The sequence below is a fragment of the Lepidothrix coronata genome, unplaced genomic scaffold, assembly GCF_001604755.1.
Source record: "Lepidothrix coronata isolate B3197 unplaced genomic scaffold, Lepidothrix_coronata-1.0 Scaffold155, whole genome shotgun sequence".
Lineage (NCBI taxonomy): Eukaryota > Metazoa > Chordata > Aves > Passeriformes > Pipridae > Lepidothrix > Lepidothrix coronata.
The window spans coordinates 340,989-355,901 of record NW_016690335.1 but is presented as its reverse complement, the minus strand read 5'-3'; the positions used below and the strand labels follow the sequence as shown (position 1 = coordinate 355,901).

Sequence of the window (14,913 nt, the reverse complement as noted above, 5' to 3'; positions counted from 1 at the left end):
GACAGAGTTCATTTAACTAATTTTAGCTGAAAGGGTCATCAGTATCCTCATTACAGAAGAGAGACGAAAAAAAGCATGTTTCACTAGGATGGGAGAATTGTCACTCTGATAGCTACATGAGGAGGAGGTGGGAATCTCGTTTCTGATAGCTTTTTCAGACTAGAAGGAAATAAACTTTATCAGTCCAGAAAGCCAACTGTATCCTGGGCTGCATCAAAAGCAGCATGGCCAGCAGGTCAAGGGAGGTGATTCTGCCCTTCTACTCCGCTGTGGTAAGACCTCACCTGCAATGCTACATCCAACTCTGGGGTCCCCAGCACAGGAAGGACATTGACCTGCTGGTAGCAAGCGCAGAGGAGGCCACTAAGATGATTTGAGGGATGGAGCACCTCTCCTGCAAGGAAAGGCTGAGAGAATTATGTTTGTTCAGCCTACAAAAAGTTTTTGGAGTGACCTAATTGTGGCCTTCCGGTACCTGAAGGGAGTGTACAAGAAAGATGGAGAGAGACAAGAGCTCATAGTGACAGGAAGAAGGACAGTGGTTTTAACTGAAAGAGAGTAGGTTTAGATTAGTTATTAGGAAGAAATTCTTTAGAGGGTGATGAGTCACTGGAACAGGTTGCCCAGAGAAGCTGTGGATACCTCATCCCTGGGAATATTCAAGGCCAGGTTGGATGGGACTCTGAGCAACTTGATCTAGTGAAAGGTGTCTCTCTCCATGGTAGAGTGGTTGGAAGTAGGTGACCTTCAAGATCCCTTCTCACCTGAGACAGTCTATGAAACTAAACATCCTTTGCTAAGCATATGTAATGACGTCATATAATGATATCTTTAAAGGCAGACAGGTAAAACCCTCCAGCAACAATTAGTTGATGCTTCTGCAGTGAATTAAAGCTATAGGCCTCAGTAGTTTTGCAAACATACATTCTTTTGCAGAATCTGAAAACACTGGCTTCCCTTCTCGCATAATAAATGTTGCTGACATATATCTGACATATGCTGACCTTAGAAAATCAGATTCACATAATGTCAAGCAATATGCACAAGAGCTATTTAACAATGTAATCTAACAAAAATAATGCTGTTTACAAAGTTATCTACTAAGCCGCTAGAAAAGTCTTTCTAAAACTTTAGGCAAATAAAGCTGGATAAAGTAACAACTATATCTGAATATATTAATGAATGAAGATTACTATTTCAAGAACCGTACAATTACTTTTTTTTCTTATTGTTTTTTTTGTGAATATGTCTATCCTATTCTATGCTGCACAAGAGAAAAATACAAATTCTAAACCATGGTATCCCCCAAATTACAGAAGAGTACAGAGAGGCTCATCACACTTGGGGTGAAAAGAGCCTTACTGTATCTACAGCTCTGTGCAGGAAAGGCAGATATAGGCAGGGTGACAAAAGACTGAAGTACGGGGGAGAGATTGGCTTCTCAAAGCTGTTTTAAGTTTTTAATGTGTATTTGTGTTCGCAAGACAAGGTGCCGTTGACCTCTCCTAAAGACTGTTATAAGCCCACTGGGGAACGGCATGCAAGTCACAACAGGAGTGGCTGCTGAGTGTGTGTGCAGTGGGTATTTCCCAAAGAGTGCTTCAGTGTTTTGCTTTGTACTGGTCCCAGGAACAGGTGTTCCCTTGCAGATGGAGAGACTTCTTTGTACGGGGCATTTATGAGGAAAATATTTTTAATAGCAATCCTCAGTTCTGTTCGCCATGTATTTCTTTATCACTGTAACTTTTTGAAAGTTACTTTTTGATTATTTATCTGAGGTTTTATATTCCTTTGGGTTGTCACTTCTATGATCATATGCCAGAGAGGGTGAGACAGCCAAAGTACATGAAATGGCTTTGTCAGGTGTTTCTCTTAAACAGTGAGAAGTAATTTATTTTGTAGCTTTTAGGTTATGCTCCTGCCTGTCATCAGCACTGATACTTATCACCAAATGTGTGCCCTTCAGGGTAACTACAGTTTTAAGTGTTCCATCTCCATCTTATCTCCTGCAGAATTGGTAAGCGTGTAGCTCTTCTGATTTTACAGGGTATTTGGAGTGTATTTTCCTTCCTATGGCTTTTTTTTTTTTTAACTTTCCATTTTTTAAAACGTGAATCTGTTCCCATAGTTCATGCCAATTTGTTTTTCTTCCTCTGTTCATGCTGGCTGTCATCCCATTTCAGCTGAATATCTAAACCACATTTTCCCTTTGAAAAGCAATAGGAAGGTCATTCTTTGATTCAGGCAGAAAGAGTTACTTACTTTATGAGTAGCATTTTGTTGTTCCATCTAAACTCCTGAAAAGTATCACTCCCTGGGGAGGGAGGGTGGACTCTCCAGAATTACAGACTTGATTAAGGGAAAACACTTAGTGACAAGGTCTACTTGTTTGAACCTCAGAGAATGATACATGTGCATGCTTGATAAATGTGCTTCTCAGCTTCCCACCAGAGAAGTCTTTGCTGATGCCTAAAGTGGTATTTCTAATTTGTGGATTGTGAACTTAGTTTTTGGTTTTGAAGTATTCTCAGACAAAAGAGGTCGTGTATTAATTTCTACCCATTGCCTCTATCCTTGAAAAACAAAACTTATTGTAATTGTTTACCAGACATATCAAGAGAAAGAAAAAATTGACATAAGTTCTTCAACAGTATTTAAGAATGGATGCCCTCTTTGGGTATAAAATGCTACATATATTTTTTAACTTTAATCTTTCTTACCTGACAACATTAGAAAAAGCTTTATCATAATGAGTGAAGTTTCATTTTGGCTGTCTGTCAATATTGTATGTTTAAAATCTTAAGTTAGCACTGCAAACGATAACTAATTTTGGGTGTATATTGCCCTTCATGCCACATGGTGTTTTGGAAATATAAACTTAGGTATTTGAGAGAGTTCTGCCACTGAGACAAGAATGTTGAACCATGAGTTTACTGTTGCAAGAATCAGGAAATAGGCAGAAACAGAAAGAAAAAAAGAGATTTAATTGGTGCCATGTGGCATCAGTAATCTGTAAATGTCATCAGGTAGTTTAAAATCATTACTCTGAAATATGATGAAGGCATAAAAGCTTTCATTCTGATTAAATAAATACATTGATTGTTAGGAGACACTGAGAACATGCTATGAAATTCGCATTGTGTTCTAGTCTAGCAACTGTCAGGCAATAGGATGTCAGTACATTGTGCTTTGGGGTGGTTGTCTAATTTAATCTATCAGTATCATTCATATATATTTATGTGTGTGTGTGTGTGTGTGTTTGTCTAAATTATATTTATGTGAAAGATCATGGGTTTAATCCAGATACAGAAAACATAATTTTCTCCATCTTATGTTTATATTTGTGTTTTACATTTGGTGTTATTTAGTATCATTTAGGTGACGGATGTGATTAAGAGAATAAGTGAATGAGGCTAGTAAGACTGCTTACCCTGAACATTTCACTTCAGAGCTAAAACTCTTACAAGTGTTGCAGGCAGCAGAACATAAAGCAGTGTGTACAGTAGCATGTTAGAAAATTGTTGGGATTCTTTGATGATCTACATATGGTACACCCATTTATACAAGTTCCAGGATAGATTAAAATTAAGAAACTTAAAATACGATTTTATCCGGAAAAATGTGTCAATTGTTTTAGTAATGTAAAGAACTTCAAGAACTGTTTAAGATAAAATCTGAAGTTAAATACATATTAATTAAATAAACCTATGGTTTTTCACTTTTCAGCTCACTGACATATGTGGAAGAGAACAAAGAAGTCATTTATTCAAATGTTGTGGGTGTTTTGTTATGTCATGGCCAGGGCAGAGAGGAAGAATTTTTATACTCAAATTACATTTTCTATAAATGGGTTAAATTGATCATGTGGAGCTAGAAGCAGAAGAATGAAGCCCTGAATTTTGGTTAGATATTCCAATAAAACTACAGCCAGTTGCTAATTTAACCATTTAGCATTTTTGTTGTATCCTGTTTCTAATTTTAAACCTCTTCAGACTGGAGACCATATTTTCTTTTGGTTATAGACTGCCTTGCTTATCTTCTTTTTAATACTGTTCTTTGACAACTGTTTCTTTCAGTAGCAATGCTGACATAAGCAATTTCATAACCTTAATTCCTTTCATCCCCTCTCATTTGTTCCTGCCTCCACACCACATTTGCTTTTGGTTTATGGGGCCTTGTAATGGTCTAGGCTCAGCTGGAGAACTAATCCCAGTTAAAAATAACCCAGGCACATTAAAAAGTGTTGAGTTTTACTGTTATTTGCTTCACTTCACAATCTCTTAAGCAGTTGAGCTGACAGATTTGAGGGACTGGTCTGGGTACTGTGATGTATACACAGGACTGAAAGAATGCAGCCAAAAATAATTTTAATTAAATAAGTACCAAACACTTGAGTGGCTTCCTGAGATTGTTTAATTTTTTTCCCATTTACAGCTTTTCACAATCCCAGTGGGTTTAATGTTATTGCAACTGCTTTACCTACCACTGCTCTTGCAGGCACTGGGCAATCAGGGCAGTTTATTTCATATTACTGACTGACTTTAAATCATCCATGTGCTGACTGATAAAGATATGAGTAAACTTTTTGGTAAATGTACGTAAGTAAATGTGTTCTGTAAGTATGCACTGAAGTCTAATTAAATGTTGATTGAGCTTTTACAAACATAGAACACAAAACCACATATCTGTTCTTTATTGATGAATGAAAGAGCAGAAGGTTTTATCCTTTTCTTTTTCCAGGTGTAGAGCTGAATTCATTGCGCCAAATGAAGATACAGAGACCTATGACAATGCTTACAGATGTCCAACAGCTTATATCAAGTGGAGGAAGTGTGAATCAAAAGAATGATGAGGGAGTTACCCTGGTGAGTGGGAATATGTAATCTTCACATATTGAATATACATGTATTGCGACTATTCTGCTGAGAATGTTTGCAAGGCAATTCTTTTAAGAAGCAAAATGAACCAAGATTTTGGTTCTTATCTGGCCTTTTGAAAATACATGTATGTCAATTCCATGCATAGTATAGATTTTAAAATAGGCTAGTGCAGGTTTTTAATGACAACTTTCTTGCTCCTAGCCACATATGCAATATAAAAATTAATAGCAAAAAGTATTAACACTGTAGTTTAATGCTGCAGCAGATACTTGTGGTCTGTAATATTCTGTGTGAGAGAGGAGCTGAAACATAACTCAGTGATTCCTATTTTGGGTCATATCTTCTGGCTCAGCCAGGCTAAAACACTGTTTCAGTGTAATTGATTCAGTGTAATGAAGCATCCGTGATATAAGTGGATAAGCACTCCTGCTCCCAAGTTTGCATGTTATTTGTAGTCACTGGGTTTCATTATGTTGTTTGTCTGCTAATAGATCTTCCATCCCTTTGTTTTGTCAGGATTTCTACTTCTTCAGCTGTAAAATAATTTTGAAATTACTGTATTTTTTCCATAGATAGCATGTCTGTGGAATGTACTCTTCACATATAAAATCTTCAACACCATTACCAATCAATAAATGGTAAATCAGCAGCATTAATATATTTAATAACTTTTAAAAAGCACTTTGTGTTTTTCTGCAAACACTGCACTAAAATAATTAGAACTCTAATAATTTTTAGCATTACTATTATTTCTGCATTTGCACGAATTACATTGTGTGATACTGAATTAATATACTGAATCATTAGTATTTAAGTCCATATTTAATACCTATAGAGTTTTTAAGATATAACCAAACAAGTGAACAGCCTCAAATCTGGGACTGTTGAATCCAACCACTGACTGTGTCTAGAAACAAAACGCTGTGACTTTTTGGGGTGGATACCCCAAGGCAGTTACCTGTATTTAAAAACAGGAGGGAAGCAGGGAAGAGATGGGAAGAAACAGCACAAGTTTTAATTTAATTCATAAAAGTATTAATTTAACTTTCACTTTTCTGATACATTTAAGCTAAGCTGCTAAAACACATTGCTATTATAATTAACTTTTATTGCTTCTTTAGTCTGATTTGGCTTAATTAACTGAGTTATGAACTTAGGTAAATCTTACTGTATAAAACCTTTTCTGTAGGTAGCTGGAACAGTTAAAATGTGTGTCTGAAATGTGTTTAACAGTATTGCAAATACTGGGAGAAAAACATTGTGAATAGTTTGCTTTTTGTTCTTTGTTTAGTGAAACATTGACAAAGGGGATATTTTTTCCATGAACAGTTTTTATGCTGAACTGTGATTTTTTTTTCAAGAAGTAGTTACAAAGTAGATAATTTTGCTTTTGTTTGAGATTTCTATTATGTGAAATTTTTATTTGACAAACTGGTGGGAAATCCAGAATTTGTGAAACTGCTCTCTCTCTATTCATGGGTGTGGAGTCAGTTGTATCAGTGGAGTCATAGTTGTATGTGTATCAAAGGGTTCTGGGAACAGTGTTTTGTTGTTCTACATCTGTTGTACAAAGAAGACAAATATCTCAGTTGTAAGTCTCAAATCAGATTTGTTTTCTCTTGACAGAATATAAGCCTAAATCCATGTGTAAGTTAGTAAGTTTAATCAAGCAAAGTATTGTCGTAAATATATAAATACACACATTTTCATAGATTCATAGCACCTATCTGTGTGCACATGCAATACAGACACAGAATGTTATTTGTTAAAATTAATATTTCTGTTAAATTCTACTGTAATAGTTTTTCTTTGAAAGATTTCAGTCATAAAATATTTCCTTTGTCCTATGAGCTTTTAAACTGCTTTAAAATAGCACTTGTCAAATTGATACCTGAATAGAAAATGTAATTTCTCCTGTTAAAACACACTCCCCTCCAATGCTATGTCAAATTATAGGAAAATTTTGAGGGGTTTGTACATTGGAAATCAGAGCATTGATAGCATGCAGAAGTAGCATTCTTCCCCAGGGTGGGGGTATTCTGCCCTCTTGCCAGGGGAAGATTTTGGATGAGTTGTACTGTGTTTCATCCCTCTGCATCAAGCATGTTCATAGTGAAAACTTTATCCATACTCTGCATGTGCAGATGAACCAGAAATAGTAGGTAAGGCAAATGATATCCTGGACTCTGATTTTGATGTCTCCTATGCTTATAGTGACTTTGGAACTACACAGTTGCAGTAACAGGTTTTTTCAAGACCTTTTTCTTGCCATTACTCATCCATTTCAATCATCAGAAAGATAATATCTTGAGCTAACAATACTTCAAGAAGAAAAAGTCATGTAGTTGGGCTGTGTGATTTGTGGATACAGGTTACCACCTATAATCTCAGTTCTCAATTTCTACCATCTTCCTATGCCCTATTCTTACTGACCATTCAGTATTGAGTCCTTCTGACCGGGGATGAGCAATTATATTGCGCCAGATTCCAAATTCAAATGTTGTCCCCTTTGCTCCTAGAAGTGGAGGGAATGTTTGAAATGATAACAGAGAATCACGGGAAAGTAACCTGGATCAGTGTCATCATACGAAATATGTGCCTCAGCAGTTATTCACCACATATAGGAAACAATTTCCAACAAAACTGCAAATCACAATTTTTCCCTGATTCTTTATTGCATTTTCCTCTTTTACTTGATTATTACCGGAGAAGATAATTTCTATTGCCCTACTATTTGTCTTTCCCTATTTTTTCTCTCTTCACAAGACCTGCTTGGTATTATTATATTGCTTTTATATGTATTTTACATACTTGCTATTTGTATTAATTAAATAAAAAATAAAATGTCTGTCTTTTTGTATAAAAAAAGAATCTTGTTCTATAAACAACATTGATAGTGGAATTGATTGCTAATTTAAATGCCAAACACATATAGAGCCTTAAATAATAACACATTGCAAAAAATAATGTCCAGCTTCTCAGATCAGCCATTAACAAAGATATTTTTGAATTTCTCTTTTCCCTTCTAACCACTGCAGTGTTCTGTACCTTATCACTCATACTGTATTTGCTACTTGGAGTGACAAGCCATGAGCAAATGCAGCTACCTTTGAAGTTGTCCCTGCTTTAGCAGCAAGTTGTGCTACTTGACCTCCTGAGGTTCCTGCTGAACTGAGTTTCTTTCAATCTGTTACTGTGTTTTCCACCCTCCTTCTGTTCCACTTTGAAATGAAGTTTACAGATACAGAAAATCAACTAAAATTATTTAAACAATTACCAATTAAAATGATTAAGTATCTAAGGAAGAAATGCAACTATAGGAAATAAAATCTCTGTGGTTCAAAACTGAGAAAGTGTTTTCTGTGACTAATTTTGTGCTGCAGTCTCAATGTGCATTAATTGATTATGTGTTAATGAATTCATTTTGGAGTAAAGTAGTGTCAGCTTACATCTAGGATATTTGAACTGCCACTAAAGGTCTAGGTTCTGAGAGCTCACGTTCTGTTGAAATGTATGATTCTTCCTGGGCTCATGAAGTTTTTGAATGTGTTTGAAAGGATTTTTGCTTGAAATTGTATGAAAAATGGTAGTCAGACTAGATTGTTTAGTAGTTCTCAATAAGCTAACATTCGCATTTTTTTGGTGGGTCTTGTTTGTAATGCTAAAAAAGATTCCACAATGGTTTTTTAGTCTGTAGTTATCACATGTATATTTTGTATTTACTGTAATAATGATTTAGTCAAGATGTGTAATAACACACCATGGATTTTTCTGAGTTCTTTAAATTATTAACATGCAACATTTAACTTTTATATTCCAGCTGCATGTGGCCTGTGCTAATGGATACAAGAATGTTGCATCTCTGATACTGGATCATGGGGCTGATCTCAATGTAGTGGATAATCAGTACTGGACACCCCTACATTTAGCTGCAAAGTATGGACAGGTAAAGCATGATTTTTTTCATTTATGTCTCTTTTCTTTATGGTAGTCTTCTGTATCAATAACAAATACTTTGAAGTCAGAGTGACTATTCTGATTTTAATGTACAAAACTTTCACATTTGTGTAGTTCAGATGACATCTCAAAGAGCAGAGATCATTGAGGATTTATCATTGAGGATAAATATTGTAAAGCTGTCAACCCATACAGCTCATTAAAATCAATTTACCATCAACATCAGTTTATCTCCAGCAAAAATTAAATTTGCACTGACATTTGAAAGGAAGACAAAATAAACACTTTTGTCTGTTATTTTCTTGTAGTCTGATGTCAAAGATTATTTTTACCTAGCTTTTTTGCTGTGTGTATTTCTGTGAATGGATGTCCAGAATTCACTTAGCAGTCGGATTCAAAGTTTTCCATTCACTGAGTTGTGGAAGGGTGCATGTGGTTTGGGATTTGGTAGCCATGACATGACTTGTGTCTCTTAATATCCTACCTTTTCACTTTTCCTTCATCCTCACTTTCCCTAGATATGCTCAGTGAGCCTTTGTATAGTCTGACCACTCTAGGAGAGCTCTCCACAACTCTCACTGACCCACCTCATGTCTCACAAATGACTACTTAACTGTAGGTACCTTCCAAAACCCTCTGTGATGCATCTTAGCTCAGACTTCAGAAAATAAATAATAAACTTTATATCAAGAAGATAGTAAAAATTTAGTAAAAATAATAGTAAAAATAAATGTCTTTGAGACTAATTAGTTCTGCTGGGATACAGATTTCTCATATTGAGATACCCTGTATCTGCTCTTTTACAGTGTGAAAACTCAGCATATGTTCATAATAGATTAAGTCATTGGTTTATATATGTATGGCCTGCAGTGTATCTTCACTAATTTCTGGTAGTGTAAATTTACAGAGAAAAATTTTCCAAAAAAATATACTGAACCAAAATTTCGTTAGCAAGTGAGGTGTCAGTGGTATGTTGCATGTACTGTAGATTTAGTTTTCTCATCCCATCTTGTCCTATGCTTTTCTGTAATTCTGCTACAGTTCTACTACTCTCATTGATCCTTCTGGATCCTCACGTGGTACTACAGTATGCGCTCACTCTGCCTGTGTTCAGACTTCAGTAGGGCAAGAAAACTTATTCAGAAGTAAGGTAATAGCAGTGATACAGTCTTGAGTGGGGCTACTATTTCTTATTTTCTTCATGGCTTACAAGTTCAGGCTTCATACTCCACTATTATAGTTATGCTATGGCTGTACATTTCTTCTAGTGTGAAATCTAAACCCTCCTTTTATTGAAAAGGACTTGAAAGAATTGACTTGAATGGACTGGAAAAGAACTTGTCTTTGCTTATATATGTGTAACACATATATTTCCAACGCTAACCCTGGACAACTTGAAATACTTTTTTTGTTGTGAAGTTAGATATTCTTCTTTTTGAAACAGATCTGTGCATATAAAGTTTGTAATTGAAAGTGGCTAATGGAAAAAAATGTTTCTTTCTTTTTGAAGGGTTCTGAGGTGTCAGATTGCTCTTTTGTGAAGTGATCCTTTTTACTGGCACTTCTGTTGAACTGTATCTCCCTTTATGTCCCACATGATGATTGTGTTACTCCTAATGGGGAAACTCTTTACTGTTTCAGGAGTTTTCAGTGAGAAGTCAGGGACCAATTGTGCTAGTCTCTGTACATGTACTATGGGTATGCACAGAGAAAGACAAATGAAATAACATTGCACTCTTCCTTACTGAAATTAGCAGATATACACAGACCAAAATATCTTCCCTTTGTAGTGTTCATAACACAATTTGGAGATAGCTTATTATCATTATAAATAATTTTCCAGTGTTATTTGGGAGATAAATACATCTTTCTGTTTCTGGAAAACAAATCATTTAAACTCCTTTATAAAAGGGATTTATTAGATATCAGGGAAATATTTCTTTCAGTAGTGAAACCATTGGGGTGTTTTTAAAATTTCCTTTCTTATGATGATAATTTTGAAACATCTTTTAGCCTTAATATGAATTCATGTGCATAGCGTATTTATAATTCCATTTTGAGTAATTAATTATAGGCTAATATGAGCATTGTTACTATTTGGGGAAAATAGTATGGCAGAATGGGAATAACCTTACTCAATACATGATTTGGATAGTCTCTTAAATTAAAAAAATATTTATCTGGGAATAGTTACTTTTTAGCCAAAAATACTAATGTGCCCTGAGACAGTCATTAACAAAAGTTCTGGACTCTATCCCTTACATTTTCACACTCTTCTAACACATATTTGTGGCATATTTTTTTAAGAAGTCTCACTTGAAAAACTTGCTACAGTGATAAATCTGTATCTTCTACTGGAGGACTATAAAAAAGTCTATTTGGTTTTAATTTGGTGTCCTTTTCAGTTCTTGAGAGGATTTCTATCCTTCCAGGAATGTATCTGAACAGAAAAATAGACTTTTTTTGTCTTGTAACTTGTCTAATAAAAAATGACCCTTTAATGACTGGTAACAAAAATTTCAAAAAACCTGTTCTAAACCATTATTGTTAAGTAGTTTGCTAGCACTGCTGCTGCATTGCCTGGAACTAAACCCCATCCAATATATAAATAATATTACATTGCATGAGTCGTAGGGACTGCTAGTTTTTCCTCTTTACTAAGTATCTACAGATATATTTTTCATATGGAGAAGCTACTCACATGAATAAAATGTTATTGGATTAGTTATACAAATTACAGATTTAGTTTTTGAACTCTTTTATGTTATAGACATTACATACATGCATTTTGAATATTATGTTCCAAAAAAGTTTCAGTTGTGATATGAAGAAATTGTTAATACTATTTCAGAGTGGCATCCAGACTCAGTTGAAGGACCTGAACTCTACGCATATACAGTTCTATGTTTACAAATACACGAAATACATGAAATGGAAAAAACCCCACCACATTTGGCTATTTGTAAGACCATTGCAACAATAGAAGTGGTACTAATTTACTTTATCTGGGGAAAAACAAAAGAAGAAACTGCTGAAGTTTTAAATTTATGGTGAGAAAATTAGATTTGTATCTGCACAGGAGGAAATTTTTAAAGAATAATGGCATTGTAAGCTTCTTGCTACAAATCTCAAGTTGTAAATTAAGTGGAAATTAAGTGTAAATTAAGCCTATTGCTCCATCTTTCACACTAATTTGTATTAGAAATTATTGGAGAAAGATACATCAATCTGAGTGAGCTAAGCATGTGAAAGACATTACATCCATACATTATGATCAAAACCTGGCTTGTAGAGATACCTTGATAATGGCAAACCCATTTTTATTTAGATGGGGTTCTTCTCAACTAAATTTAGGCAACTAAGCTTAAGGACAAAGTCTAAGTTTTGTCTTGTTTAATGTGAAGAATCACCTCTAGAAGACAACTCAGACAATTCTAGGGAGTGCATTTAAAATAGGGGGAATGACCCTTCTCTCTTTTAGAGGTCATGGACAACTAGCATATGTTAGAGGTCTAATTTGAACATTTTAAAATTCTGCAGGAGGAATCCAGACCAAAGGGGCCAAAGGATGGGTCAACTGCCCATCCTGGTCTTCTAGGTCTCCCCAGTGATCATGAAGTGGGCATGAAGTTGATGCCTTACTTTTAGAAAGCATAAAACTGCACAGAACGAATCCTACAGAAGCATCAGAGTTAGATACTTGCAACAATACAACAATCTTAACACAAGCAAAATACAGCAGTAGGTTGTTGCATTGTTTCCAGACAGGGAATAAATTATAGTTTTAAGTGTCAGTATGTATTATGTGATGTTGAAAAAAAAATAAATCTGTATCTATCTTTACATTGATTTGTAAAAAAACCCAATTTCATGGATAAATTTACCATTTAAAATTTGTTAGAACATTATTAGTCCAAATACTGAAACTGAGCATGGATGAATGATAAATGCTTATCAGTGCAGAGTGTGTAGATCCAGAGTAGGACATTTTTCTTGCATAGAAATACAGAATATTTCTGGTGAGTTTGAGGGTTCTGAACAGGTTATGGCTAGTGCAGAATAAGGCAGCAGAGGCTACTGCTTGAAGGTCAGTCTCTCTGTAAGAAATGAATCTGCCTTACAGCAACAGATTAGGTTACCAATGAGTGCAGTAGACTGGTAACTGAAATACTACCAGCTGCAAACATTAAAAAATAATGGTAATAGCATTAAAAAATACACATCTTTTTAAGCAAGGTTATTCTGAGTTTCTGGGATTGTTGTCATTTCCCCCCTTGTAAGTATTAGGGCTAAAAGTAATTTTGTGTTTTTATTGCACGTTGAAATATTAACATTATAGCAAAAAAAATATATTATTGAGGTATTTAGATCATAGTTGCTTACCTTAATAATTTTACCTTTATAAAATGATGGACTATATTAACCTCTGCAATATGCATCCAAATCTGCATCAGTGACACACAAAACCCTCTTCAGAATAAGATTATGAGAGCAGCAAAGCAAGCCTCAAGAAATTAGAATATGCCAAGGTTGGCTATGTAAATTTAACAGAGCCTTCTGGACATATAGATTTTTAACACTGTTTTTGATGGCAGTTGGAACTCCTTTGTCCCACTCTCATGCAGCGTGGGCAGTGCTGGTGTATGTGTCCTTGGTGTCTGTGCACACCAGAGCAGGGCACACATCATCACTTGGGTACCACACTGCCCATGCTGGCACTGATACCAACTGCAGAAGGACAACTTGTATTTCTCAGGCTGGCCCCTTAATTTGAATTTAGCACAGCAATCACTTTGTGAACGGTTAGTAATCTGGCATTGGTAGTGCTATCCCTGCTGGACACCTTCCAGCTGCTGTGATCAGGAGAGCACATACTCACCCTCCCTGTGGTGGGAATAGGCTGCAGCTCTGACATTTGCCTTGGGTACTTTGGCATAATTCCCAGGCACAAGCTGTTTCTTTGTTGTTTATCACAGAAATGTCACCTTTGAAGCAGCTATCGGAGGCATGCAGGTCAGAGCTGACTTCGCAGTAGCTGAAACACTACCTCTCCCAAAATTTCATCCTTGGGGATGATGCCTATATCTAAACTGTTAAATCACTAAATAAAAGAGGGCTAGGGATTAAGCCAAGCAGCAGTCTGGCTCACATTCATGTTGTTTAGAGCTAGTTTCCTCTGTAGGAGATTAGTCTTGTTTGTAGAGAGCTGGTTGGAGCGGTCCAAAGCAGAGTCAGGGAGAGAGCTAACAGTTAAGCAGTATGGATTATAAGGGATGCTTAAGCTTGCTCCATTGCACTCTCTTAGTGAGACAGATTTAGCCCCTGGCTTTGAGGTTTAAAGGGTTTCGTGATGTCAAAAAAAAAGAAAAAGGATAAGAGATTCATTGAACTACTGACTGTATCTCTGCAAGAGTAACTGCTGCAGTAGCAAGGATTTCTTCCCATTAATAAATTGGAAATATCCCAAGTAAATAAAAATTGTTTAGAGATCTCAGATGCCTACCTCATGTTTCTTAGCATGTTATATACATCCTGTGTCATTTTCAAAATTTATGCATGAAATTGCCATTCTGTAAATATATTCTCCCTTAAAACACATTTCATTGGCCTGTTTGCTTGAACTGAATCATACACCTCTGACTAGTTAGTTCATCAAAACACAACATTTCTTTCAGATCATAGAAGAGACCCTGTTCCTTGATGAAGTCTCAGAGAACACACCTTCTTACTGTGCAAATGAATTTACTCATCATTACCAAAACACATCAGTTATTTGACTCAACGATGAGCTGTAGTTTCATTTTCTTTAGGTGTATGTTAACCTCAAAATAGAAAAAATAGAATATGCTTCAGTGTAGAAGGAATATACGAACTCATTGTAGGAAATTATATTTAATCACATTCGAGTTTGACTATTGCATTAATAGTTCCTTTGAATGCAGTTTCTGGACTTTTGCAAACACACTCCACAAATATTTTCAATGAGAAGAGCCTAATGAAGGGGGTGCTTGCTCAGTATTTCAAAAAGAATAGAGTATAGTATCTCAGGCAATAAATATTTTATCCAGACATATCT

At 35.5% G+C, this 14,913-nt stretch overlaps 1 protein-coding gene across 4 annotated transcripts in view; it reads left to right on the top strand.

Moving 5' to 3' along the window:
* MYO16 (myosin XVI) overlaps positions 1-14,913 on the top strand; it is a 361,587-nt gene that overhangs the window by 157,681 nt on the left and 188,993 nt on the right. For all 4 annotated transcript variants that reach the window (XM_017828978.1, XM_017828980.1, XM_017828979.1 and 1 more), the window contains exons 6-7: positions 4,741-4,865; positions 8,701-8,826. In XM_017828978.1, the coding sequence (XP_017684467.1) occupies positions 4,741-4,865; positions 8,701-8,826 (251 nt within the window). The remainder of the gene's footprint in view (positions 1-4,740; positions 4,866-8,700; positions 8,827-14,913) is intronic.